This window comes from Alternaria arbusti (assembly GCF_024043155.1).
Source record: "Alternaria arbusti strain BMP 1465 chromosome Unknown scaffold_1, whole genome shotgun sequence".
NCBI classification, from domain to species: domain Eukaryota; kingdom Fungi; phylum Ascomycota; class Dothideomycetes; order Pleosporales; family Pleosporaceae; genus Alternaria; species Alternaria arbusti.
Genome location: NW_026249941.1, coordinates 3,490,216 through 3,515,842, shown reverse-complemented (window position 1 = coordinate 3,515,842; position 25,627 = coordinate 3,490,216). Strand labels below are relative to the sequence as shown.

At 53.5% G+C, this 25,627-nt stretch overlaps 8 protein-coding genes across 8 annotated transcripts; 3 read left to right on the top strand and 5 right to left on the bottom strand.

Annotated features, from left to right (window-relative positions):
- Positions 1 to 16: 16 nt before the first annotated feature.
- J4E86_001277 (uncharacterized protein) lies at positions 17 to 1,234 on the top strand (the record flags this gene model as incomplete). Its single annotated transcript, XM_051441847.1, has 1 exon — positions 17 to 1,234. The coding sequence occupies one exon, from the start codon at positions 17 to 19 to the stop codon at positions 1,232 to 1,234; it is 1,218 nt and encodes a 405-aa protein (XP_051308018.1).
- Positions 1,235 to 1,705: 471 nt separating this feature from the next.
- Positions 1,706 to 2,290, top strand: J4E86_001276 (uncharacterized protein; the record flags this gene model as incomplete). The annotated part of the gene is made up of 1 exon (XM_051441846.1): positions 1,706 to 2,290. The coding sequence occupies one exon, from the start codon at positions 1,706 to 1,708 to the stop codon at positions 2,288 to 2,290; it is 585 nt and encodes a 194-aa protein (XP_051308017.1).
- A 261-nt stretch (positions 2,291 to 2,551) lies between these two features.
- J4E86_001275 (uncharacterized protein) lies at positions 2,552 to 3,547 on the bottom strand (the record flags this gene model as incomplete). Its single annotated transcript, XM_051441845.1, has 2 exons — positions 2,552 to 3,328; positions 3,422 to 3,547. 2 exons carry the CDS (start codon positions 3,545 to 3,547, stop codon positions 2,552 to 2,554), a joined length of 903 nt encoding a protein of 300 aa, XP_051308016.1.
- Positions 3,548 to 5,238: 1,691 nt separating this feature from the next.
- J4E86_001274 (uncharacterized protein) lies at positions 5,239 to 6,721 on the bottom strand (the record flags this gene model as incomplete). The annotated part of the gene is made up of 4 exons (XM_051441844.1): positions 5,239 to 5,573; positions 5,625 to 6,188; positions 6,233 to 6,495; positions 6,546 to 6,721. The coding sequence occupies 4 exons, from the start codon at positions 6,719 to 6,721 to the stop codon at positions 5,239 to 5,241; spliced, it is 1,338 nt and encodes a 445-aa protein (XP_051308015.1).
- Positions 6,722 to 10,684: 3,963 nt separating this feature from the next.
- Positions 10,685 to 12,290, bottom strand: J4E86_001273 (uncharacterized protein; the record flags this gene model as incomplete). Its single annotated transcript, XM_051441843.1, has 2 exons — positions 10,685 to 12,043; positions 12,111 to 12,290. 2 exons carry the CDS (start codon positions 12,288 to 12,290, stop codon positions 10,685 to 10,687), a joined length of 1,539 nt encoding a protein of 512 aa, XP_051308014.1.
- Positions 12,291 to 13,447: 1,157 nt separating this feature from the next.
- Positions 13,448 to 14,434, bottom strand: J4E86_001272 (uncharacterized protein; the record flags this gene model as incomplete). The annotated part of the gene is made up of 2 exons (XM_051441842.1): positions 13,448 to 14,037; positions 14,089 to 14,434. The coding sequence occupies 2 exons, from the start codon at positions 14,432 to 14,434 to the stop codon at positions 13,448 to 13,450; spliced, it is 936 nt and encodes a 311-aa protein (XP_051308013.1).
- A 1,819-nt stretch (positions 14,435 to 16,253) lies between these two features.
- J4E86_001271 (uncharacterized protein) lies at positions 16,254 to 17,519 on the bottom strand (the record flags this gene model as incomplete). Its single annotated transcript, XM_051441841.1, has 5 exons — positions 16,254 to 16,601; positions 16,649 to 16,907; positions 16,955 to 17,112; positions 17,162 to 17,346; positions 17,399 to 17,519. 5 exons carry the CDS (start codon positions 17,517 to 17,519, stop codon positions 16,254 to 16,256), a joined length of 1,071 nt encoding a protein of 356 aa, XP_051308012.1.
- A 2,645-nt stretch (positions 17,520 to 20,164) lies between these two features.
- On the top strand, positions 20,165 to 22,183 carry J4E86_001270 (uncharacterized protein; the record flags this gene model as incomplete). Its single annotated transcript, XM_051441840.1, has 3 exons — positions 20,165 to 20,767; positions 20,833 to 21,378; positions 21,437 to 22,183. The coding sequence occupies 3 exons, from the start codon at positions 20,165 to 20,167 to the stop codon at positions 22,181 to 22,183; spliced, it is 1,896 nt and encodes a 631-aa protein (XP_051308011.1).
- Positions 22,184 to 25,627: the final 3,444 nt, after the last annotated feature.

The window sequence follows — 25,627 nt, the reverse complement described above, 5'->3', positions numbered from 1 at the left end:
CAACAAGGCATTAAATATGTCATCCCCACTACTCCTCCCAGAGGACACTGTCGAGCGTCTGAAAGTCCGGGACTCCTCCCTCGTCGGCGCTGAGCAGAACGGCGCAAGGAAGATTTCTATTGGCTTATTGACCCCACCTTCGTCGACTACTTCAAGAAGTGTATCAACCGCATCTTCAGCTTCTGCCGAAATCGTCTACATATCTGTGCCAACTCGACTCGACTCCGCTCAGACCTTTGAGTTTATGGGGCTGACTCCGGAAAAGGCGCAAGAGATGTACGCCAGCAGACAGCGCAGGCAGCAAGAAACACATACTAGCATCGATTTGCAAAGATGGGTAATCGGTACTGTGGTCTCGCTCTGCGCGGACATAGATGGTTACGATGATGACTGGGAAGAGAAAATGCAAGAAGTGGGCATCAAGCAAGAGATTTCCGACGCCCTCATGAAGGAAGAACACTATGCGATCCGCGGAGTGCAGTCACTCTCGATGTGGCTTCAGGACATCTTCGAAACCAACTATCTCGCCCTCGTCGACATGAATGCGCGCATTCTACAAGAGCTGGCGCCTCCATCGGGAGTGAACCTGAGGGGAGGAGAAGGCGAGCCATACACCGTACCTCAAGCACCTGGAGGTCATATTGCGCTGTTCAAGAGCGTCGAGTTCAGGCGATGCGCAGGATGCATAGCCGAAGATGGATCGGTGAACCTTGCACGACTGGAGTCCACTGGACCAACAGACTTCGCAAGACGAGGAGGACTCTATTTCACTGATCAGATCTGGGTCTCGAACCACTATTCATCGCTGATCACTGACGCTTGTCCGGTCGCTGATCGACGGACAGTCGAACTTCACGTTCCGCTATCCCATCTCACAGAGATGAAGGTTTGGGATCTGAAGTTCGAAGATGAAAACTTCAAGCAACTTTTGTTCTACTCAAGGCGCGAAGAGAAGTACCCGAAGCCGATCTCACAATTACGCGCTGCTCACGGAATCATCGCCGGACCTATTGGACATGTTCACAATCTGGCGTTTGGAAAAATGAAGAGCTGGAAGGATATTACGGAAAAGCATCAGTTCCAAGAGCGGGAGACAGTCCTCGATGGCAAAGGCAACGAGAAGGAGATTGTGAAGTACGGCAGGCAATGGGTTTGGATTGGCGAGAACTCCATTGAGCAGCTTGAGGAGGATTGCAGGGACAAGGTGTATCTGCGTCGGCCTCTACTCTCATAAATCTATTCTATACAAAACTGATTACATTACTCATGTCGTGACGCGCGCGGTTGGCCTTGAAATCCCCTTTGTATGGTAGCGAGCGCATGATAATCGATCCGTCGAGGTCTACCAAGAACCGCCTATTCAAGGCAGCCATTCACTGGCTGTATGATTGTAGGCGTGTAGCAGATGGACCGTGGTACCGTGACTGGAAAGCTGTGGTGATTGGCATTCTATTGCATCTCTATTGCTGACCTAAATCACTTCAATGGACAACCACAGGTCAGTGCGTTGAATCCCACGAGTGAACAGCAATGCTTCACTCCTACACGTATAAAGTGTACGCATTTTTCTCCTCGCATGAAATACCTTCGTAGCAAGCCAACTGTACCTACTAATCTACGACAACGCTCACTACCAAATCAACCAACTACAACAATACAAAACATCCCTTAGGAACAGCCCAAGACACCAAAACCTCCCCCCAAGATGTTCGCGTTAAGCATCCGCTCCATCACCAACTCCAGAGTCGTTGGCCCCCTAGCCATCTTCGCCCTCTCCACGCAAACCCGCACCCTTTACTTCTGCGGTCCCAAGCAAGGCGATCACGATGCCGACCTACCCATCTCCGAACACTACCACGCCCGTCTACGAGCATCATCGGATCTAAAACCAAGATCCACCGCAGACTCGGCACCGACCACTACGCCCACCCGTCCTACTACTCCACCACCCACTCGGCCTACCACTACAACAGATACAATCCCCACCCTTCGTATCTCCGTCACGCATGCACCACCAAACCTATCAGCCCGGCATACAATGCCGTCTGCCAACAAGCACGAGATCGAGAATTTTAGAAAGGCGTTTGGGCAGATGGAGGCAGCGACTCACGATGTGAACACAGACTACAACAACACCCTTGCCATTATCCAGGAGATTGCACGGCTGCAGTTTGAGCTGCGGAGGGGCCAGGTAGAGGGTAAGCCTTTTGAGGAGCTGGAGAAGGTTAGGAGGGAGATTGAGAATTTGAGGAGGGTGTTTGAGAGGATTGGGAGGAGGTGGGGTATCTAAGGGGTAGGAATCTAGAGAGATATTGGAGATTGCGAATATGTGTGGTATTGTAAAGCATGGTTTTACCGTAGCTTGGAGGAAGAGAGTCTTGAGATCACCATGAAAGTTGCATTTGAACAGGAATGAACGTTCTTCGAAACTAAACCAAGATTCAAAACGATGAGTGGTATACAGCACATTTCCCACCTCCTTCCAACGCAAGAACAACGCCTCTCCAAGCCTCACTGTCTCTCTTATACATGCAGCAATCATATATCTCCCTCACGCCCCATCCTTATAACCCAACCCCCCAGCCTTAACATCAAACTCAATCAACTCATCCAACCCACAAACCTGAAACAACTCCCGTGGACCATACCTCTTCCCATCCCCCTCCACACTCTCCACATGCCCCGCCTTCATCTGCTGCACCGCCTTCCTAACCGCAGGATACACAACCTCGCAGGCCAGCAGCGGGAAAATAGCAAGCTTATACCCCATGGTCTTGCATTCTTCGACTGAGAAATCAGGGGATACGCCGCCGGGGACGCTGTTGAAGAGACAAGGTGTGGGAGATAGATCGGAGCATATGCGCTGCGCGTCTGAGGCGGTTGTCACGCCTTCCAGGAACGCCATGTCTGCGCCCTGAGCGACTGCCGCACTGAGACGGCGTAGGGCTTCTTCGTACCCGAATCCTTGCAACGCGTCCGTTCGAGCGATGATGACGATGTCGCCGCCACTTGCCTCCCGCGCTAACCTCGCAGCCCGGATCCTCGCTTCAAACTCCTCGATGTCGACGAGTTGCTTGCCGTTGAGGTGCCCGCACCGCTTACTCACGATTTGGTCTTCGAGGTGCAGGCCTGCGACGCCCGCGCGGATGTACGAGGTTACTGTGCGGCCGACCATGACGGGCCCGCCGTAGCCCGTGTCTGCGTCGGCGATTAGGGGGGTCGAGGGCGAGAGCGAGGCGAGCATTGTGGCGTTGGTGAGCATATCTGTGAAGGTGGCTATGCCCATGTCGGCGGCGCCGAGGCGGGACATTGTTGTTCCTGCGCCTGTCTGGACATGTGTTAGTTGGGTTCGTTTGGTGTTGTTTGATATCGTGAGGGCGATGTTGGTGGATATGGAGATGGGGAGATGGGGGAGACGTACCATGTATAGACAGTCTACGCCTTCTTGGAGGGCTATCCGCGCTGTGAAGCCATCGTATACTCCGGGACAAGAAAGGAACTTGTTTGGATCCGCCAGCATGCTTCGCAGTTTCTCGACGGCCGTCATCTTCCTTTCTGTTTGTCCTGCTTTGCTGGATCCCATACTGCCTTCTCTTCTTTCGCTTTGAGAATGCCGATAACAACGATAACCCGACTCTTTACTGTGCACGCGCAACCAACTCTTTCTCAATACCAAAAGCAGCAAATTCAATCAATTCAAGGGGTATAGTGTCCTCGTCAGGCATCAAAACGAGCAAGAAGGTACACCCGACAGCCTGACTTTAGCCCGCTGAGACTCGGCGTCTTGCGTATACACTGTGGCGGGCCGCAACAAGTAAGGCTGGGCTACCCACGAATAGTCGACCAGATGCGGAAGCGATGGCCTTACGTACCCGTCCTGCGAACTAGGATGCTGTCAACCCGAAAAGCGACCGCGGATTTGGGAACAGTATCTAATCATTACCAACCAACCGGACCTAACTCCTACAGCCTTTATATAGAAAATCTAATAGCTAATCTCAAAATAAGCATTGGAGGGTAAAGAAATAGTAACCACACCGAATCCATTCAGTTGAGAGGCTACGCCGCAGATATGCAGACCCGTGTATGCCCTCCCCCCCGTCTTTCTCGGCCAAGTACTCCGTAGCCATTTGCGTTTATGAAAAGATCTTCTTTTTGCGATGGCGAAAGCGAAAACTCCTTTCGGATGAACATTCAACCAACCCTATAACATCCAGAATAGTGAAAAGTGCACAACCCACAAACGTCATATCCACACCCTCGAGACGATGCGCGAAACACCAAGCGAAAAGCCGCAGCCGTGGTGGTGACCACCCCCGCAACAAAGCCCTTGTTCCTGCTGCTGACGTAGTGTGGTGCCGATGTTCGCCGGCAGTTTGACCGGTAGGAGCGCCATGCTTGTCCCTTCTCACTGGTCAGACAAGACTGCGAAATTCAGTTTCGCCGATGTCAATGGTCGGCGCGTTGGAGGCGGGAGGCGATATCGTATGAGATAGGATTTGGAGGATGGAATGCCCCGTTGGGTATGCTGGCCGATGCCGAAGTCTCCTGGGTAGGCGAGCGAGCGCAGGTGAGAGGGGTAGACTGGGATTTAAAGTGAGCTGGCGGCCGGCATGGCGGTTTCCTTTGGTGTTTTGTGTCGGTTCCTCTTTCCTCCTCCACCTGGGTACACGCCTTTGGATTGTGGTGCACAAGGCGCCGCTAGTGGCCCATCAGGGTCAGGCTGCGCGATGAAGGCACTACAGGTGATCGCACCCACGTTTTGCTTTTCCCTGCAAGGTTCGTCTTGTACCTGTCAGACTGTCCCCACTGGAAGAGAAGACCCTTTGTTATCATATACGCCTTGGTAATTCATCTCCATCGCGTTCGGAGTTTGTTCGGTCAGGCCTGCACACACCCCCCCAGCTCTTTGGCGTTGCGCCTGTTCCCAGGAAGATGCAGCCTGCATCGAAGCGATCGAAAAATTTGCGCCACCGCGATCCGTTCCTGGACTATCGTCTAGCGGTGTTACCAATCCTGCGATCGCGATCCCGAATCCAGATGTCTACGTTTGGGAGGTCTTCGTAGACCGTATGTGGCGTCTGCAATGGACGATCGGGGTAAAGTATATTCCATGGCATTGCGTATCTGAGTAGGCATACGGTATCTGAACGCTTCAACTCCCGCACCAGGCGAGAAACCGCTATTATTACTCTTCCGCCGCGTCCGGTTCATTCCTTCACGCATACCCAACAACATCTAACCGTAGGTGTATCCCATGTTCGGTGCGCCTCCAGGCCCTGGTGCTGTCATCATAGGATTCATAGGACCAACCGGCACATTGGGCATTTCCGCATTCGAGAACTCAAATCCGGCCGCCCAGTCGTAATCGGGAAATTGATCAAGCATTGGCGGCACTCCATAGTCTGGACCTTCCCAGGCATCGAAGCTTATTACGGACGGGTCTTGTTGCATCTGAGGATTCACCAAGCTGGGGTCGAATTTGGTCACCGGGAGTTGTTGCTGTCTCATCGATGGATCCGGAAGTTGCTGCTGGTGCTGCTGTGGGTGCTGTTGTTGTTGGGATGGGTATTCTGACATGTTTGTTAGTTAAGAGCCCGTCAGACTTGACGTAAGATGCTTACGAGGTGGGTTCTGTTGGACGTTCTCGTGTGAAAGAGTTACTTCATCGCCGTACGGATTCTTCATGTTGCTGAACTCTTCTCGCCAGTACCAGAACATGTCGTAGCTAATGCTCATGCTCAATCGCGTCCTCAACCTCAGATATAGCGATTCCACACGGCCATCCTTCTTACGGAACACCTTGTCGCTACCCCACAAATCCTTCATGATGTGCGCAGTTCGGAAATGGATATCTCCTGGTTGTAAAGAGACGTTCTTGAGAAAATCATACGCCTGTGAGAAAGCTCGCTCGCCCGCAAGTACATCTAGATGTTGAGCAAGCGGACTTCGAACGAGTCTAAGAATGGTAAACCCAGCCAGAGTAATAGTTCGGTCAATGAATGATTGCGAGACAGAGGGTAGGAAGATCTTTTGTGTCGTCTGCATTGTCGAAGCGGACTGGATAACTGAGATGCAAAGGGAATAGAATCGTGAAAGACCCTCGGCATCGGGTCCAGGGTTCGTAGGGTGGGCGAAGAAATGGAACGCCATTACGTGAATACGTGCACAGCTAAGTTGCAGGGTGTCTATTTTGTTAGTTCAAGCTTCGAAAGAGCCGGGTCAGACTTACCGAGTTCACTTGGAGAGGATGGGGCCAAGCTGAGGAGTTGCGAGTCGAATATGCCAATCAATGATCGTAATACACGGACATCACAATGAATGGATTGTAAGTTGGTCTTGCCCATGGCAACCATGGCACGCATGAGGATGATGTAGACTTTATGCAGGAACTGCAGGTCAGACGGGAGGTATGGAACCATGTCTTCACGGTCTTGTTCATCGCCATCGAAGAATGACTCAGCAAGAGGTGGTATACCTTCAACACAGCTCGTTCTAGATACGGTTAGCGTATGTCACAGTATTACTTGTTTGGAAGACCTCACCTTATGGAAACGATGACGCAACACAGCCAGAGCCTGGCGCGTTGCACCTTGAGTGACTGGTCCTTCTCAAGCGGCGTCCTAGCAAAATCCTGGCCAACACCTGCTATGTGCAGACCAATCTGTGTCGCTAGATGCACTGCCGATCCACACATGAGGTGTGTCGTATCTTTGTACATTGAGTTGGTAGGTAGTCGCCATGTGCACAGAATTAGTAGACCTTGGATGATCGGAACTTGTGAGGTGCGTAGCGCCATTGAAGAGAATGCGAGCTGGGTGATGGGTTGGCTCGTCCTCTCTAGGACTTCATGTTCAGAGTACCGCCGCGATCCCGTGACCACGATAGTCCAAAACAAGAACGGCGATTGGTCATAATAGTCATTCGGCCCTATTGAAGGGTCCAAGATAGGAAAGAGCGGATGGTATTGGGTGAAGTAACTGCGGTCATGTTAGCATAGATAAGAATGCCACCCTGAGTCAACGTACATGGTGAAGCAATCGTCAATTCTCTTTGAATCGAGCAGGTAGCCGTCAATCACGCGCGGTACCGTGCCATGATGATCGGAACCTTTTCGTGTCGGCGGCCGCGAGTCGAAAGCTGGTGACATGGAATCTGATGCATCTGTCCTTCCGGAAGGATCAGAATATGTGCCCGAAGCGTGTTCAAGCGGAGCGTAGTTTTGCATGTCGACGGTCGGCGATGCTGTCGATTGCGGGTAGTTTGCATCGCCAGGATTCTGCCCCTGCCTCATATTCCATCGCAACTCTTCCAATTCGCGTCGCATCTCTGCCTTTGTTTGGCGCAGGTTTCTGGTTGATGTGGGAAGAATGCGGCATTCGAGGCCCATCTTCTTGCAGCGGCCGCATGGGTCATGCGGTACCTTGTGCTGCTCGACATCACATCGGATCTGGCAAACAAATGATCAGTAAACCATCTTCGCCATTGCGGACGTTGTCGCGATGCATTGAGGTGGGGAAGTACCTTTTGCTGTCGGCACTCGACACATGCCTTCCGTCGCGGAGTGGTCATGCTGGCCTGATTCATCTAGTAGGTATCCACAGGGAGTTGGCGAGCGGCAAGCATAGACTACTATAGTATTCCGCGTCTCAATCGGCGAAAAAAGGCATATAAGAAGGTGTAAGGTAGGAACTTCGCCATGAACTGAAGAATCACACTCGCGATTAGCACCTACGTCGTCATCAGGGCCTGTTGCAGCGGTGCGAATCGGATGGCGGGGGAATGGGACCGAGTAAAGGACCGATGGTGATCCTTTTCTCAGCAAGCACGTCTCAAAGTTTTTTTCTCAGCTTCCCTTGGCTTCTCGCCCTGTGCTAAATGTTTCTCTTAATAATGTGCCATGCTAGACGACGCTCGTGCGCAATGAGGCTAACAGGCTTTGTTGTCTGTGTGGAAGGAATGCATGTCGAGACGCACGCGATTTTCATCGGGACCCACTTTCGCGCCTAAGCCCATGCGGACCTAGTGTTTTGCGTAATGCTGTCTGAGCACTGCACTACTTGCATGGCCTGCCGCCATGTCATGTCGAGTGAACGCATCTCTTACACTGTCACCCAAACAGTCCATCTGTTGGGCACTCAAGCTTTTGTGATCACCGTGGCGCAGCCGTTTTGCCACACTAGCTGGGGAGCCAGCCACGGCGGCCCTTCTCTCCGCCGCTGCTCTTCACCATCAACCACCTCGCTCTGCCAGCCCTCAAACGTGTTTGGTGGGTCGAGTCAATGCAGTCGTACCTGATCCTCATCTTGGATGACACCCCTTGCCCAGATCGGGCCTAGCAGGCACGAACGTCCCAGTAGCTTCACTCCAAGGGCGGGCGCTACCCATCCGGTGTCGACGGCTCAAGTTCGCGTTTAGAGTTCGTACGAAGCCACTTTGCCAGGCATTCGACTCCGGCATTGCACTCGTTGCGCCACATCGAAGCGAATGCGACGTGAGGAGGGTTGTGTGCCATGACAATGCGTCTGTGGCTGCCGCCTGATTCCGCCTCAAAAGCAATGAACGACAGCGGGATTTACTGACTCTAGCACCTTCACACGTGGACTACCGACGCTCATAGCTCTGCCTTGGCCTCCTGCAATTCCCAATGATCGTCCAACACATGATCGCTGTGCGCCAGCCGCTTGCTCGGAACGGCAAAGCTGCCTCGCTATCATAACCAGCTCACGACACTCGTCTCGCTGTCCAAAACAGCTCATTCCACTTCACCGACTCCAAGCGCGCACATGGTTCCCCTGGTCCTGGCGAGACTCACCATCCCCACACACACTCCTTCCTTTCTTCCATACCTTCTAGCTCAGGGTCTCTCCGCAAGCCACCTCGCCTTCGTAGGCAAGTCGAGCGTCCATCCCCACCAGCTCCGCGGAAGACAGATGCAGCGCAGATCGCAACGGACTTGCAGATCAGCTACACCAAGTAACCTCATCCTACCCATGGCCAATGAGCGTGTGACATCGCTATCTACCGCATATCGCGTACCAACAGCCAGCAGCGCACACAATTGTAAAGGCGGAGCAGGGCGGGGATGCCGGGGAGGATTCTCGGAAGAGGAAGTATCCATCCTGTCTGCATTAGATTAAGCACAGCCCGTGTGGTGAAGACGCTCGGTCGGGTTTTGCGTCCAAGTCCGCAAACAGAAGTCGTATCGTAGGACTTGCAAGTACCTTGCAAGTACCTTGCAAGCTGCGACAACTCCAGACTCCGGAGATTTTCTCGTGACGTTGTCTAGCCACGTTCCTTTGTTTGCTTTTTCGAGGCGGAGTAACGGAACTCGGAGCCTCGATCGAACCCACATGGCACAATGTAGGGAACGGTACCGCTTGCTTTTCCCTCAGTTCTGGGCCACTACCTCGCCGTTCCTGGAGCTGTCGCGTGTCTACCGAAGTGAGGGTGTGGGTTAGGTCCCGTCGACCGAGGAGAAACACAGATACCGATAATTTCTCCCGTGGAGTAAGTGGTGCCACGAGCACACTCACGGTGCAGCTCCTTTCGCTACCACTGAACACACACATCGATTACATCTCGAGACATTTCAAAGGACTCCTGATCCACTGCAGTAGGAGCATTCTGCATGCGAATGCAAATCTCTACACAGCCTCCTCTAGATTGCATCTCGAGGTGCCTCCTACCACGATTATGGCACACGACGTCGTATGGAAATCTCCGCTTGCGCTGTTGTCCGGATGGCTCCATGAATCAGCTGCCAATGTAGGTGTACGTACATGGCGCAAAGAGCGCTTAGCTTACCCGGTGGGTCGACCCTTCAGCACCCAGATACTGCGCAAACAAGGAAACGAGTCCAGAACCACAATATGGTCGGCGTCCAGATAACGCCTCTCATTGCAAGATACTGCGCAGGCAAAGGAGGCAGATCTAGAGCCGACATATCGACCGTCTCAAATCAACGCCTCTCCCACTGGATTAAGAGTCTAGAACTATCAAGTCGGCGAAGGGAAACAGGAATATTGACAGTGTATCTCAAATTACAGATCTCGTGATCCCTCAAGCTTTGCCCCAACCCAAGTGACGAGGTTCGCTACCAGCAACGCAACGAAGGACGTATGAACATCGGCGAGGTCTTTCGGAATGCAGACTTCAGCTTCCCTCAAGTTTTGCCTCCACCAAGGTTACCAAAGTACGTCTTCGATGACCAGCTCGAACCAAGGCCAGGCCCCAGTCTGGGTCAAATGCGCCTTCTCTTCTTCGCCTCCACCACGATGTTGAGGAGAGCCTCGGTACCAGCAACCGAATGAAGCCACTCAACAAAAGCTGCGAGTATCCAACAAACAGCCGAATGATACAAGGTAAAGGATGTTCAGGGAGGACCTAGAGAGACATCATTTGCAACTCACAAGCCAGCAACAGAGAAACAATAATCATCGTAACAGATTTGTTCATCGATATCAATCTACTCGTCGTAAAACGCAAATGAAATGGTATAAGAATACAGTATAAAAAAAAAGGAAAAGTCGAGCCAACTTCTAACAACAGTAGACATCCAGCAAAAAAATGCGTACCGTTCATCCCTCCCTCGCATCTAAATTTCGTTCAGAGCACCTCTCCCACTCCCATCTTCTCATCTCATACTCATACCCCTCTCATCCTCTATATCACAACCACCTTCTTACAACCTAAGACCACGACGCATCTTCCTCGCCTTCGCCGCAGCACCAACATCCTCCGCACCACCATCCGGGTTGGTAACCGCACCAGGGAATCCAACAAGCTCGTTAAACTGATCAGCAAGCGCCTTGTTCCTGTCTCCGCCCTGAACAGCCGCAGCAGCGCTCTCGCAAGTAGCCACAGCAGCCTCGTTGGCTTCGCACACGTTGGTCAGCTGGTTGCAGAGCGCGTTGGTGATGATGTCCGGGTTGAGGGCTTCGCCTTGGCCGCCGCGCGCGAGCGGGTCCGCGATCTGGAAGGTGAATTCGTCGGCGGGGCGCCCGTTCTCGCCGCCTTGGAAGGTGATGGTGGGCGTGCAGAGACCGAAGTCTTCGGCGCCGCCGGCACCGCCTGCTGCTGCGTTGCCTGCGTCGGCACCGGCATCGGCACCAGCATCAGCTCCGGCATTGTTGTTTCCGGCAGCGGCGTCTTGCTGGTTGTTTGCGTTGTTACCGGCGTTGGCGTTGTTGTTGTTCTGGTTGCCGGCATTGGCGTTATCGTTACCGGCGGCGGCATCTTGCTGGTTGTTGGCGTTGTTTCCAGCGTTGTTGTTGGCGTTTCCAGCGTTGTCAGCTGCGTTGTCGTTGCCGGCGTTGGCATTGTTGTTCTGGTTCTGGTTGTTGTTGGCATTGCCAGCGTTGTTGTTACCAGCCGCAGCATCGTTGTTGTTACCAGCATTGGCGTTGTCGTTCTGGTTGTTCGCGTTGTCGTTACCAGCAGCGGCATCGTTACCAGCAGTAGCGTTACCAGCGTTGTTGTTCGCGTTGCCGGCATTGGCAGCTCCGTTACCAGCATTGGCATTGTTGCCAGCGTTGGCGTTGTTACCAGCATTGGCGTTGTTACCAGCGTTGGCGTTGTTACCAGCGTTGGCATTGCCGTTACCAGCAGCCGCCTGGTTGCCACCCTGAGCAGCACCGTCGGCAGCAGCACCGCCCGCAGCAGCACCACCAGCGGCAGCACCACCAGCGGCAGCACCACCAGCGGCAGCACCACCAGCCGAAGCCTGGCTAACAACGAGGTCGCCGAGACCAGCCTGGTCCATGAGGTCAAAGACACTCAGACCATCAGCGGCAAGAGGAGACGCAGCACTGCTGGCGCTAAGGGCAGCAGCATCACCGTTGACATCGACGTCAGGGTCGATGAGAGGAGTAATACCACGAAGCTCAGCAGTAGCCGGAAGCGAAGCATCGCCACAGACGTTCTGTGCGTTGCCGCCAGCGAAGGGGTTGGTGTTCTTCTCCGCAGTCACCATACCAATGGCAGCAGCAAGGGCATCAGCACCGCCACCGAGTTCAGTGAAGATCTGATCAGCACGGACGAGCTGGTGTGTTTGTTAGCCCGAGACCCGGGGATGTGGAGGTATGGTAAACAAGTGGAGAAGCACATACCTTATCGCAAGAGTTTGCTCCACCGAGAAGGTCAGAGATGGCTGCACCAGCAATAGTAGCAGCGGCACCACCATCGCCACCCTGGACTTGACTGATAGCGTCGATGGGGACTTGCTCCTGGCCGAAACGGGCCTGGACGTAGGCAATCATAGCCGTGATGATGAAAGTCTTGGAAACCATGTTTGCTGATTTGTTGTGGTTGTGATTTGGAATCGAAAGAACGATAACAGTAGTAATGTGTTAAACGTTAAAAGTGGAGGAAAACGAGAGACTAGCTCTTGTAATGAAAGAAGTAAGTAATAGGTAGATGAAGTTGATATAAAGGCCGACCTGGGCGAAAGAATGGAAAAAGTGCTGTAAGAAGCGAAAGAAGGGGAGTTTGCTGGATGCTACTGTTGACTTTGCTGTTGTCGAAGTTGCTGGCCTTCCAATCTGTGGGCGAGGTATACCAGGCTTATATATCACATTCATCTGTGCCTCCGTTCCCGCCACTCTCTCTCCAAGGGACTCACCTCCAAGCGCCATGCCTGGGGGAAGGATCACTTGGACGTCTCAACCATGCGCCCAAGACGTGTATCCCGCCTTCGATCCGACGCCCAGAACACAGCGGGGTCGTGAAAACGCAGTGGAAAAATGACAGAGGGGTGTTCGTGCCAAGGCGTCATGCGCTCTTGAGCGTGCTGGAACGTATGATTGCCGGGCTGCGACTTCGCTACGCCTTAGGAGCCGTCTGTTAAGGCTTCCGTGCGGGGCATCGACTCAGTCGACTGACGTGCGTGCTGCCTGATGTTGGGGGTGTTGTGACGGCCTCAGTCGCGGTGGGGTTTCATGTGACTTTGCGACACGGGACTACGCCTAGAGCGTAGTATAGCCGCCGTCAACAAACGTCGCTTGACAGCGCCGATCATCAATGCGTTCGCATCTTGAACTTCCATTCGAATTCTCAGAGACTCTTTGCGATGCATGAAGAAACAGCGAGATGCTCGGGCAGAAACACAATGCAAGGGAAATGCACGTAATGGTGGTTATTGACGGTGGTATTTGGAAAGAAGAAGCGGCCCCGTCTGGCGTCATATGCGATCAAAACAAGCTGCTCAAAACACCAGGACAATGCGCGAGATTCGAGAGATGAGTCGAGTAAATTCGTAATGCCTTCTGTCAAACGAAGAACCGTAGGGAGGCGACCGTTAAGCCGCGGGTGTTATTCCTGGTCACTGCGACCGGTTTCGCACCTGCGCAGGCGACATCGAAGTCCCAAGGCCAGCAGTCCGCGAGTCCATGAAGTGATTCTCTTCGACCTGGCCATGCATGTCTATAACACCAACGCTATGTACTCACTACAACCTATCGAGCTTCCTCCGCAACAGCCTCGTCCTCTTCATGAGCTTCTTGTACTTGTGCTTCTTCATCTTGAGCTTCCGTTGCCTCTTTACACTAATCATGTACATGCCATATCTTCGTCGCGCAACGTGCTGGCGAAATGTGCTTGGCTTCCTCTCTTGCGCGGGCAGCGGTACTTCGGTTATGCGCTGGTTGATGCTGGCGGAGAGGCCTTCAGCGGAGTGTGACTCGGCCTGAGGCGCGCTCGCTAGTGCATCGTACGGCTCGGGTGCGGCTGGTGCTCGGAAGGGAACAAGGCGAGAGGCCCAGTCTTCTACGTTTTGCTGTGTGGGCTCAACATCGAGGTGGTATACCTCCTGCTCCGATTGTATCGCATCGGCTCGTTGCTCCTCTTGTGCATCGATCTCGGCGTTTACACGGTCCAGGAAGCCAGCGAGAACGTTCTTGGTGGCTTCCATTCTTTGGACGTCATTCGCCCGGTTCACGTCGAAAAAGGCGTCGAATTCGGCGGTCGACGTCGCGTTGGGGAAGGAGCGCGAGATGGAGATGGGGCGGTGGAGGCCGAAGAAGGCAGATAGTTTGACATCTACAGTACGTCAGCATGTGGAAGGAAAGGTGCATCCCCGCGGCATCTTACCGTCTTCCCGGAGGTGGTTTGTTGGCGGTACAAAGGGCACGTTGTTGCCTGTGGTAGCCGTCGAGGGCTCCTTCAGCTTCTTCGTCTCCTTGGGCTTCTTGCCGGCGCCCTGGAGCTCTGCCGTCGCATTCTGATCTATTTCCGTGGGCTTCTTTTTGCTGTTCGGGGGTGTGGACGGCTTCGAGGACGAGTAGCGCCGCTGGTGACTGGGTCGGAAGGGTTGTTGCGGCGCCGTGCTGGTGCTCAGCGCAGAGCGGGCGCAGCGGGTGAAGACATAGGAAGTCGCTGGCGCAGTAGCGAAGGTGTTTGCAGAGCGGGCGACTCTGCCAACAGCGGGCGAGAACATGGCCAGCTGGGTGGAGGGGTATTGGGTATGACGATGGTGTTGATGAGGCTCAAGGGCCGGCTATCAGGACTTGCTGCAGGTGCTCCCACGCGCCGATGTTTCCCCGATGGCACTAGCACTGGCAGCCGGCACCCGTCACGAGAGCATTGCACATGTCAGAAGCGTGAAGCGGTCGAGAGTACGGTGAACGTCCACGGATAGCTACCTAGGTACCTAGGTCTCGTGACGAGATATCGGTGAGTGGCCTAGATCGTGTCTCTCGCATGTTCTACTAATATTTGTAGAAGCATTGTAACTTTAATAGACACGCCTCTAATTATCGCTGTCTGCTATAGAATAGATACCTAGGTACTGTTCTGCCTATGCTAGAGCACTGTTTGCACCGTCAAATCAATCTTGCCATACTTGCACATATTACAACCTAGCTTGCTGGCCTTCTCTTAGTGTCTACCTACGACAACACATGGTGTTAGCAAGCGCCTACTATCGCCCTCTCACAGGCATCGTCCCCTCCTCAGAGCAAGGGATTCCCCCATCCGCACTACCTCACTTCGCATCCCTCGATAAACCACACTGCCCTCACCAACAGCACCCTTCTACTCACTCCGCCAACACTCTTCGCGTGACCTCACAATCCCATTGTGCGCGCCTAACCACCCACCCCGCATGTCCAATACATCGCACTGCACTGCACTACAATCCATCTCACCCTTTTCTGTACACATCCACCCATCTCATCTCTCTCCACCACAAACCGACGCCACAAATCCAAGCCAAGCCACCAGCTCAGCCACTCCCTCATTATGGAGGGATAGACCCTCCTCCCACTCTGCGACGCGACGTGCGAGTCAACGTCCCACGCCGGGTTGAAGCGGCACGGACCGAGAGCGACTGGTTCGGTCTGTAAGGCAACCACGCCGCAGAGGCGCATAATGCATGGGCGTTGACGAACCCCGCGGGATTGCGGCTTTTTACCATCCTGATCACATCTCCCTTCGCTTGCGGTGGGTAAATCAGGGTAAATATGATGCAAGTTGCGAGTTGCGTCCCCCGGACATGGGAACATGGCTATGTAAGTGGCTGCATATGCAACGACACGGGAAACGGAAACTACGGGAACCGGAGTACGTCAAGATGAAGAATGTCTCGGAGCTGGGTAAGATGGTTTGTTGATATTACACTGCAGCAGCAAAATGTACCTCTTCTGCATTCCCCGCTGCACGTCCAATGCCATGTAATATGTTTTTTGGACATGGCACTGCCCAACCCCAATCTATGACCCTGCCCACTCGCAGTGAGTGACTGCGCAGGAGTACTAGGTACACAATACCCAATGAACGGTAGTTGTCCAAAGCCGAGATAGGGAGGGAGATTTTGTCAGCCTCTGTAACTTTCCACAGTCGAGTTCCAAGACATGCTCGTCTCCTCAGATCTGCAATACACTATGAATCTACAAAATGCGTTTATCCGCTTACTAAAACAAACCAAGAGAGAAGAAAAAGAGACCAAGATCAAGACTAGAATCAAGACCAAGAGATTAAGTCGTGAGATCGTCATGTACTGGCGAAGATGATGAAGAAGCGGAGAAAGAGGTATCGGGGGTATAAAATGGAAAAGGGCCGTGGAAGTCGTCTCTTCTCGTCCACTAAAAGTCCGTTGCTACTCCGGTCCCGCCAGGCGGACTATCCGTTTCTAGGGCAGGTGGGTCGACAGCGCGGGCGCGTGTGCGTTGTGCACCCCTGCTTTCGCGTGGGCGCGCGAGCGCTCTCCTGGGCTGTGTGTAAGACGGCGACGATCGCAACGCGACCATCCGTGATTACTATAGTATCAGTGCGTTGAGGTTGCGCTGGACGATCATGTCTTGTACAGACGCCATGGTGATCTTGAGCAGGTTGGTGTCGGTCGCGTTGGTGTAGTGGACGTAGACCTCCTTCTTGGGCTGGCGGACGAGGTTGCGGAATTTGTTGGCGAAGAACTCTTTGCCGGCCTCCACATCTCGGTCCCCGCCGGTGTAGTCGGAGAAGACCCTCCGGATTGGGCTCATGCCACTTGCTATCTTGTCGGTGAAGAGGTCGATCTTGTTGAGGAAGAGGATAAGCGCCGACTTTTCGAAGTATTTGGAATTGGATATCGACTCAAATAGCATGAGAGCTTCGTGCATTTGGTTCTAGTGGTGTTAGTGGACGTAGCGTGCGTACTTAAAAGGTGACTTACGCCATTCCGGTCTTCTACTAGCACGTGGTCGTATCCGCTAATGGCCACGAGGAAGAGCACGACTTGCACGTTGTCAAAAACGTGGATCCACTTCTTACGCTCTGAGCGCTGGCCACCCACGTCGACCATCTTGTATGTCAGGTTGCCAAGCTCGAAGATGGTCTCGGAGATACCGGTGGTCCGTAATCGCGTGCGCAGGATGTCTTGGTCGGTGGGCAGGAAGTCCCGTTGGAACAGACGGTCGATGTTTTGGAAGAAGCTGAATTGTTAGCCTGGGAGTGGTCGAGGCGGAGGAGGTGGACGTACTAGTTCAAGTTGTCGTGCAGCGCATACTGGTTGCCCTTGAGGATTGTGAGCTGCACGCCCTTGTCGGCCCAAAGCGAGTTGAAGGCTGTGTGGAACTCTTCGGGCATGGGCTCCTCAGTGCCAATGTCGGGCGCGGAGTTGACCATCTCGGAGTACCGCTGTCGTCGGTTAGTGGTGCTTGGGCAGGAGCCATTGGATGGGACATACAATGTTGTCGTCGTCCTCAAAGTCAATGTCGTCTTCCTGCATGGCTGCGTAGATGGTCTGGAAGGCCGAGACCAGGTTGTTGAAGATGGTGGCCCGCCATGTCTTGCGCTCGAGGCTCTGGAATCCGCCTGCGTTGATGATGCGCATCTGCTTGAGGACGGTCGACTTGCCGCTCTCTCCGGCACCTGCACTCTTGTCTCAGTCACGCTGTATCACCGGGGCCCGTTCAATGCATACCGAGTAGCAGCAGCTTCACCTCGCGCTCAGCCCGCTTCCGGTCGGCGCGGAGGTTCTTTTCGATCTCGACATTCTTCCTCGACTCGGGGTCGGTGGCAGAGGGTTTTCGTCCGAAGCACATGATTGCCGGTGCCATAAACTGCTATGGGTGACGTCGTGGAGGAGCTGAGGCAGCGGCGATGGAGAGGAGAAGTCGCGACACGCTAGGGATGGGCTACAGCATACAGCAGTAGCGAGGTAGCAGTCAAGGCCTACCATGCGTGTTAGCTGAGGTCCTAGCGGGCTGACTCGTGCAGCTAATTGGAATCTGAGGCGAGCGGGAGACGCTACCGGAGGTTGGGAGGGGTGCAGTAGAGCGGTGGTGGTGGTGGGTGGTGTACGGTGCTAGCAGAGGGCGACGCGACTGAACGAGGGACGAAGAAGCAAAAAAAGTATCTCAATGGACAGGCAGGAGGGCGCAAACGAGACACTATGCAGCACTAACAGACGACTGAACAGCCGGGACGGTATGCGACTGGCCTAAGAAATAACGTGTCGGCAAAGAATCCCTGATCTGCACCGTTCGCGATGAAGGCCCATGCTCGCAGCAGCAGCCGTGACCCAGCTGGGCGGGCAGGATGATATTAAATGTCTTCCCGCGACACGGCGGCCAAGGGCAGGTCAAGCGTGCACGCCCGACGTTCGGATGCCAGTCCCCCATGCGGACGCGATCGGCGCCCGCAACGTGATGGACGACGTGAAAGCCACGAGACACGGCAACCTGGCGCGACGATCGATTCCCGCTGCATCCAGTCTACCACGGGCTAGGAAGCCTGCTGCCGTCGCTCGCCAACATGACTAGACATCTGCTCCCCAACCTGATGCTTCGGACCTGTACCGGTGCCTCCGCGTTTCACTCGTCCACCGTAGGGGGCTGTCTCTGTACGCTGCTAGCCCTGCCTTCGCCGCGAGTGCAACACAACTAGCTCCTTCTGCCGGCTCGTGCACTGCTTGCCCAACTTTCGCCTGCTTTCTTCTCCGTCATGATGCATTCCTGCGCGCCAGCTCGCCCGTACTGCTGCAGGACGGCCTAGGAGCAATCCCGACTATGTTTCAGACGCTGGATGGCGGCTCTTTCCGCGCCATACCTCCGAAAGTGGACCCACCCCATCACCTCCAATGCTTACCCAAGACGCCTCGTTTCGGCCTTTCTCTCTCGACATGTTTGTGATTGCTGCCTCTCCGGCCCTTTTCACTTCACTTCAACCACTTCAGCCACTTGAACCCGAGGTAACTCGCTGCGACCCCCACTCGCTTGGTTCAACGGCGGTTCCCCATGGCCACCTGGATAAATAGCGAGGAGCCCCTAAGGGGCCCACCGCAACATATTCCACGAGCGTCCAAAACCACAACGAACTAGCGCCGTTCCAACATCCTCAAAGGGGCGGACCGTCCTCTGCGCGGGTATTCGGCTGCCTGCGTGTCTGGAACCCTCCTGTTCCACTCTGAACCCACTCGATGAAAATCGAAATGTGCCCTCTGCACGTCTGAACACGGCCAACGCGATCCATCGTGGTCCATCGCACGCCGACGTGACCGTCACACAGCATGCCGAATGGGAATCTGACCCGTCTTCCTGGTTTGACAGGCAAGCAGAATGGCGTGTCTTTTGCTTTTTGTGTTTCTGTCCCGTAACCGAGGCTTAAGCCGTGTTTTGCCATTGCCTTGTCAGCATGTTTTGTTCGTTTTTGAGGGGATGTTGATCCAACATCGTATCCTGAGTCAGCCAAGAGCCACGTTCCCGTTTCTAGGTCGCATGTCCATCTTGGCGGGTTGTGGGGACCATGGGGAGCTCTGGAGTGGGTGACTTGTTCTCTCCACAAGTTGCATCTTAAGTAATCAGCATTCCGCGATCGCCCTGACAAACTTGTGTGACAATACTCCAACATGTAGGTCTGAAGAGTTCTATCGTCCGCGGCCTCTTGCTGAGGTACGTTCTAATATCATGAGGGACGTTTGTTGCCCAGGTGGCAGCTCTGACGACGACAAAGGTACCTGGTTCATTTCTCTTGTCGAAAATCGATCTAACCTTACATTCTCTTGCTGCAAGGTCTTTTCCTTTTGATCTCATTCTCCACCTCTTCCGTCTTTCCTGTGTTCTTCCCGTTTAGGAAGAATGCAGAGTCCTAGAAGTCTACATTATCTCAGGATATCAAACTTTCGCTTTGCGACAATGGAGATTGCGGCGCACTTGTTCAATGTCTTCCTTGTATGAGGCGCCTCCGCTCTTCAGCATGACTGCCAACTACCCATAGCTCCTTCCAGTCGTTATGCTAGCGTGGGAAAAGGTGAAGGCAGTCGCTCTTTCTGCTAGCACGTGACAAGTCATCTAATTCATTCTTTTCATTTCTCACTTTATGACAAAGATGTCTTGATTGCATACGTCTAACGATATCTCTCTCATCAGTGAGATTGGCTCGATTAGGTGGTGGAGAGTACCTGCCTACGTTGTTGCCCTGAGGCCGAGCGCGACTGCCCTTACCTTCTGTCCACAAACACGGCGCCAGCTTCACCCCAACAACCAGAATACCGCACCCCCAACCCTCTCGAACAAAGCCGTCCTACACTCTCGTAGTTGTCTACAGTCAATCGTAAGTCGTATCCCTCACTCATCGCACTCGACTACATCGTGCGCAACGGCGACCTCATTTTCACATCCGACCGTAGTGATTGACAGCGGCTCACATCAAGCACAGAACTCCGCGCTCTCTCCATCCACCACGCAATATGGCGTCCGCGAAGCCCTACATGGGTCCCGTTTCTCTCGGATACTCCAAGTATGCTGCTCCGCACTTGAAGAAGGCAGCTTTGGCCACGTCCATCAACCCATCTGCATCTATCGCTGCTGCTCCCCCCACTGTCGACAGCGTCATCGCTACCAAGGAGCAGACTACTACCCCCAACACCAACAACTCCGATGTGGCCCTCAAAGACGCTCACCACAACGCTGACGCAGACAGTGGCGCTCACGTAGTCCTCAACACAGCCCAGAACAACCCCGATGCGCAGCTCGCCATCTCCCAAGGTAATGCTTTGAAGGAACAAGTCGCCAAGCATGCCAAAAAGTTCACCAGGACTGTCTCGACCACGGTCATCAATACGCGCCGACTGTTGGAGCTGATCCGCGCGGAATCACCGGATGCGACCAACCCAACTGTTGAAGCCCTGTGGAATGAACTGGAGGCGCTCTTTGCCGCGGCAAATGACGCCAAGGAGAAGCTGCCTGTGTTCCTCGAGAAGCAGCGTGACAACATGAGCTTGTATCACAGCTCGATGGTGAACGAGGCCATCAAGGATTCGCAAGACGAACTCAACACTCAGCACAAGAAGGTGAGTGACTCCCGGAAGGCCTTTCATACCGATGAATCAGTCACTAATTCTTTCATGCCATGTAGGTCAACATCCAGCACAACCTCATCCTCGAGCACCAAGAGGCTTTCCTTGCGCACAAGGAGCAGACTGCCGACAAGCTGAAGGAGCTCGAGGCCCTCCAAGAGCGCGTCTCACGCCTGACGCTGGAGAAGGGTAACTTGCGCACCGAGATCGACAACTATGCGCACCTCCTAGAGCAAGCGCGCTCTACAAAGGAGGAAGATCTTCGCAAATTCGAAGCTCTCGAAAAGGAGTTGGAGACTCTCGTGGAATCCAAGAAGCAGCACCTTGCAGAAGCCGACACCCTGCGCAAAGCGCTCCAAGATGTCCAGGCTAAGACGAAGGCCGACGAGCAGGCGACAACCGATCGCTTCACCGACGAGCTTAAGTCGACCGCCGACCTTCTCGCGAAGGAGACACAGAAGAACACGGCTCTGAACACCATGATCAGCCAGTTGAAGGGAGGCGAGAGCACTGCTAGACTCGAGGCCGAAAAGGCAAAGAAGGAAAACAGGGCTCTGAATGAGCGCTACAGCAACCAGGCAGCTGAGCATGGGAAGGCATTCGCGGTAAGTGGCTTTGACATAACAAGCAACTTAAGTGCAGGTTGGACTAATATGTTATTAGAAACTCAACGAGCAGACCAAGCAAGCTGAAGGCCTGAAGATCGACCTTGGTGGTTGCCAGAAGGAGAACGCCGAGCTGAAGCAGCGTCTCGTCAAACTCGCCGACCTCGAGTCCCAGGTTACCGAACTCATGCGAGCAAAGTCGACTCTTTCCGAACAAGTCAGCACTCTCAGCGCCGATTTGGACGCCAAGAAGAAGGAAGAAGCCAAGACCAAGACCCAAGTGGAGGGGCTTCTGAAGAAGCTCGAGGGTCTTGACGATGAGGTTGACCAGCTAGAATCGGAGAATACCGAGCTTCTCACCAAGCAGAAAGAGCATAAGTTTACCGTACAGACCTGCGAGTCCCTCAAGGAGGAGAACGCCAAACTCAAGGCCGATATCAACGAGCTCAAGGCCTCCAAGAGCCCCACTTTCGCTGTCGGTGGCTCTCCGTCTTTCATGAACGAGGAGAAAGCACGTGCTCGCGAGGACAAGATCAAAGAGCTCGAGGGGACCGTGCTAGAATGGACTGAGCTGGCTAAGCGCTCCTACAGCGAGTACAAGGAGATGCTACCCACCTACAAGAAGGCCGATCAGTACCGCCAGGAGGTCGTTGACAGGGACGAAGTCATTCGGGGCCTGGAGCTCGAGCTTACTCAAGCCAAAGTTTCCAAGAAGACTAACGGTGTTGGAGCTGCTGCGCCTAGCAGCGATGTTCTCTACTGGAAGAACAAGTATGAGGCTGTTCTGCTTGCCGTTGACAACTAGGCGCTAGCTTTGGTCCAAGCCCAACTGAAAAGCGGATGAGGATTGCGACGGAAAGTGGAGTGCCAGAGTATGTCGATATGCTTGACTGAGATAGTCCCTTTATATGACATCAAGACATAGCTGGTACAACAAAAATAAGATACTGCCATGATGGAATCTCGCTACTTGACATTGAAGACCACCAAAGAGGTAGTGCAGCCTACATTGGTATAAAAGTGAACGTTTCTAACACCCCAGGGCAATGTAGTCTCCTGGGTAAGTTCCATTGCTAGCTAATCGCAACATGGGCCAAGAACAGTAACAGGTGCGCTGCGATTATGTTACTGTCAAAACCAGAGATGTTGAAATGCTAAGGTAACGCAGACTTCTTGATGATTTCTATTGCGAACTGATTATGACGTGCACCTAGAACAACAACAAGTGCGCTTCGGCATACATCAGCAAAAACGCGACCGTACTCACAGTGACAAGGCAATGCAGACTCCTGGGTAACTCGTATTGCTATCTAATCATAAAATAGACTCAAGGAGACAACAGGTGCGCTGCAGACTACATTGGTATCAGACCCGAAGTTTACCAAATCCCAAGGCCATGTATACGTCTGGGTTATTCCTACTGTCTTTTAGAGAAGGGAGGTAGCGGCATACTCATATCGAAAAGCATACACACAGCGCAGGGATGTAAGCTGACTGTTGAGGGACCAGAGGTCTGAATCTGCACTCCCAGGAGACCTCCTTCCTTTTCAAAATGCAGTACGCGACGGCGGAAAAGACATTATCGCGTGTTGCACAATATTCCCGGGGTTTGGTAGCGTATGTGAACGAGAGCTCGACGTGGATGTCGTTGCGAATGAATAGGGATCTTGTCTTTGGTGAGGTGTTGATAGTCTCCCGTCGGCGTTGTGGCCCGCTTGGGTGATTCCGGGGTCAGCCGCCGTAGGACTACGATGGCTGGCGTCTCAAAAAGCCTTGCAGATTCTTACTCCAAGCTTCCGTAGATGTACAGGCCGACGAGCCAGGGTTGCCAGGGTTGCCAGGGTTGGCTGTACATATGCGCCCAGCGCCTACTGACGTGTGCTATACACGGGTCACTGAGTCCGTCTTCCAATGCCTCTCCCGTTACTTTCCCGATTTCTTTTCCCGTTGCTTTCCCCATTCTCTCACCCCCTTGTTTGGAGGTCGGCTCGCTGAATCCATAGCCATATAATACTCCGACGGCTAGAAACGTTATACTGGGGGTGAACAGTAGAGCGAGGATTGAGTATCTGCGGATGTTGGACTCGGGCTTCTTGACCTTGGATGTGTATCGATACCTAATTTTCCATGGGGGCGAAATAGAAGGGGTGATTCGAGGTGTTGGTCTTTGGAAGCGGGGTGGTGAGTTCTTTGGTGATGCTACAGTCTGCTTGTACGGGCCTAAGGACTGGATAGACGATCGGAAGCCGCGAGATAGGGTGAGGCTCCTTCTTGAGAAGGTGGATGGCCTTGCAAATGTACAGAAGAGTGACATTATTGTTGAACTGGTGGCATGACTGGTTGTGAAGCGCAGTGCGCTTGCCGGCGTTAGACATGGAACCATCTTGCTGAACTGTGTATGCCAGGACCTGTTGTTGAATGTAGCTGTGAATCGTGTTCTCCTTTTTGAGATGTGAGAGGAGATTTGTTGCGCGATGGTGACTGCACGATAATTCTAGATTTATCATAAAGAAATAGTACCGCCAAATCCATACCTTGGTTCACCAGAAGGGCCGCATTGGTAGCAGCTATCATGGCCCATGGATACGTTCGCGAGCGTAGTCGCATCTGCCAATGACCTCGCTTCGATTGCCAGACGGACACAACAACAACTCGCTGAGAATTTGCTCATGACTGTAAAGTGTTCCCGATGGAGCAAGTTGGATAGGGCCAGGCGACTAAGAGTGCGGATAAGTGAGGGCCGAATTCTCGTGAGGCGTGGCTGCCCATGCGGACGTTGATTTACAACCACCCGACTCAACCAATCTCGCTCACCCTTCTCAAGTCGCAAGGGCACGCGCCCTCAACCCCTTTAACAAGGGATGCTTGCTATATTGAAGATCATGTCCATCCACCCAAATCTACAACCAAGAGATCTGAGGTCGGCTAATAGACACGTTTTGCCGACAAAATTTTCCAAGCACGGACGAGCCAATCGCATCCGAGGACTTCGAGGAGGCATTGGCATGCCGCTTGGACGGCGATGCGCACCTGGCGAAACGGGTCTCTAACGGCGTCGAAGAAGGAGCGAGCCCTAGATCAACTCAAGATCTGGCGAACGGGATGAATGCAATTTCTCAATCTGAACTCGATATGCGCCTGCATGTAGTTTGTTCTGATTCCTTTAGTCCTGGGTTCACGGCGGTTGCGCTACATCCAAACCTGATATCGCGCGCCGTTGGAGCGTTACAGGATGTTGAACCATCGCGAAGTGGAGGGAGTAGGAAAAAAGGAACGAGCATCTTGAGAAATTGCACAGCAAGTGAGATAAGAGCGAGAGAGAAGGAATGCCGCTATACATGCCCGATTGTTTTCGCTTGAAGGTGTGGGTAATGAGTAATCATCATCGCGCAACCTTCATTCGTGAATGCTCTGAAGTTGTAACCATCGCTCCTCCTATACTGCTAACCGATGTGTTTGTTATAGCATGGTATGTCGGAAATAGAGAAGAAAAAGGGAGGTGTTCGTCGCGCGCACGATCGAATGACGTCCTCGTTCATGCGCCCGGATATGCTTTACCCGTTTCGAAACAGCGCATCGGCTACTGCCCCGGCGTCTCTCAATCTGAAACACTTCTTTCCCACCCCTTCCCTCGCGATTCATCGATTTCGTGTCCAATTCTGCGAAGAAACCCAACAGCAAAGTCTGCGCGCTGGGGATGCCAGTCATTACCGGTCGGCATAACTGCGGCTTCCCGGGCCTACCCATTCCGTACCATACGCTCGGCGCAGCTGAGCTGGTGTTTGCAATGCATCGATTAATATCGAGCCGCCCCCCAAGGATTATCGTAGTTGTAATTCTCCGCCAGTACACGGACGCAGTGGCGTCTTCAGCACGTGGCCTGTTTCGAGCGACGTTGGAACGACTTTGGAACGTTGCGCACACCCAGGAGAAGCAGGCACGGTCGCGGCGTTTGCCATGTTTCGCACATCTGTGCGACGTTGTCCCACTGTGTGGCAGCTATCTCAGTAGCCATGACCATCGCTGATCTGAATGTCGTCAAACCACCGCTTAAAGGGCACTGAGCAGCTTCTGCTTGCTTCTCCCAAGCGTACTAAATGACGGAGCCCTTCCGCGTCAGCACAAGCCATGGGAGGCTCGCCTACTAACGTCTATCTCAGTTAGCAAACACGAGCTTCCCCAGGATACATCGGAAGATACAGCTGTTATCGTGCGACGGCGCCCGGGGCTTGCCCACTACCGGCATAGT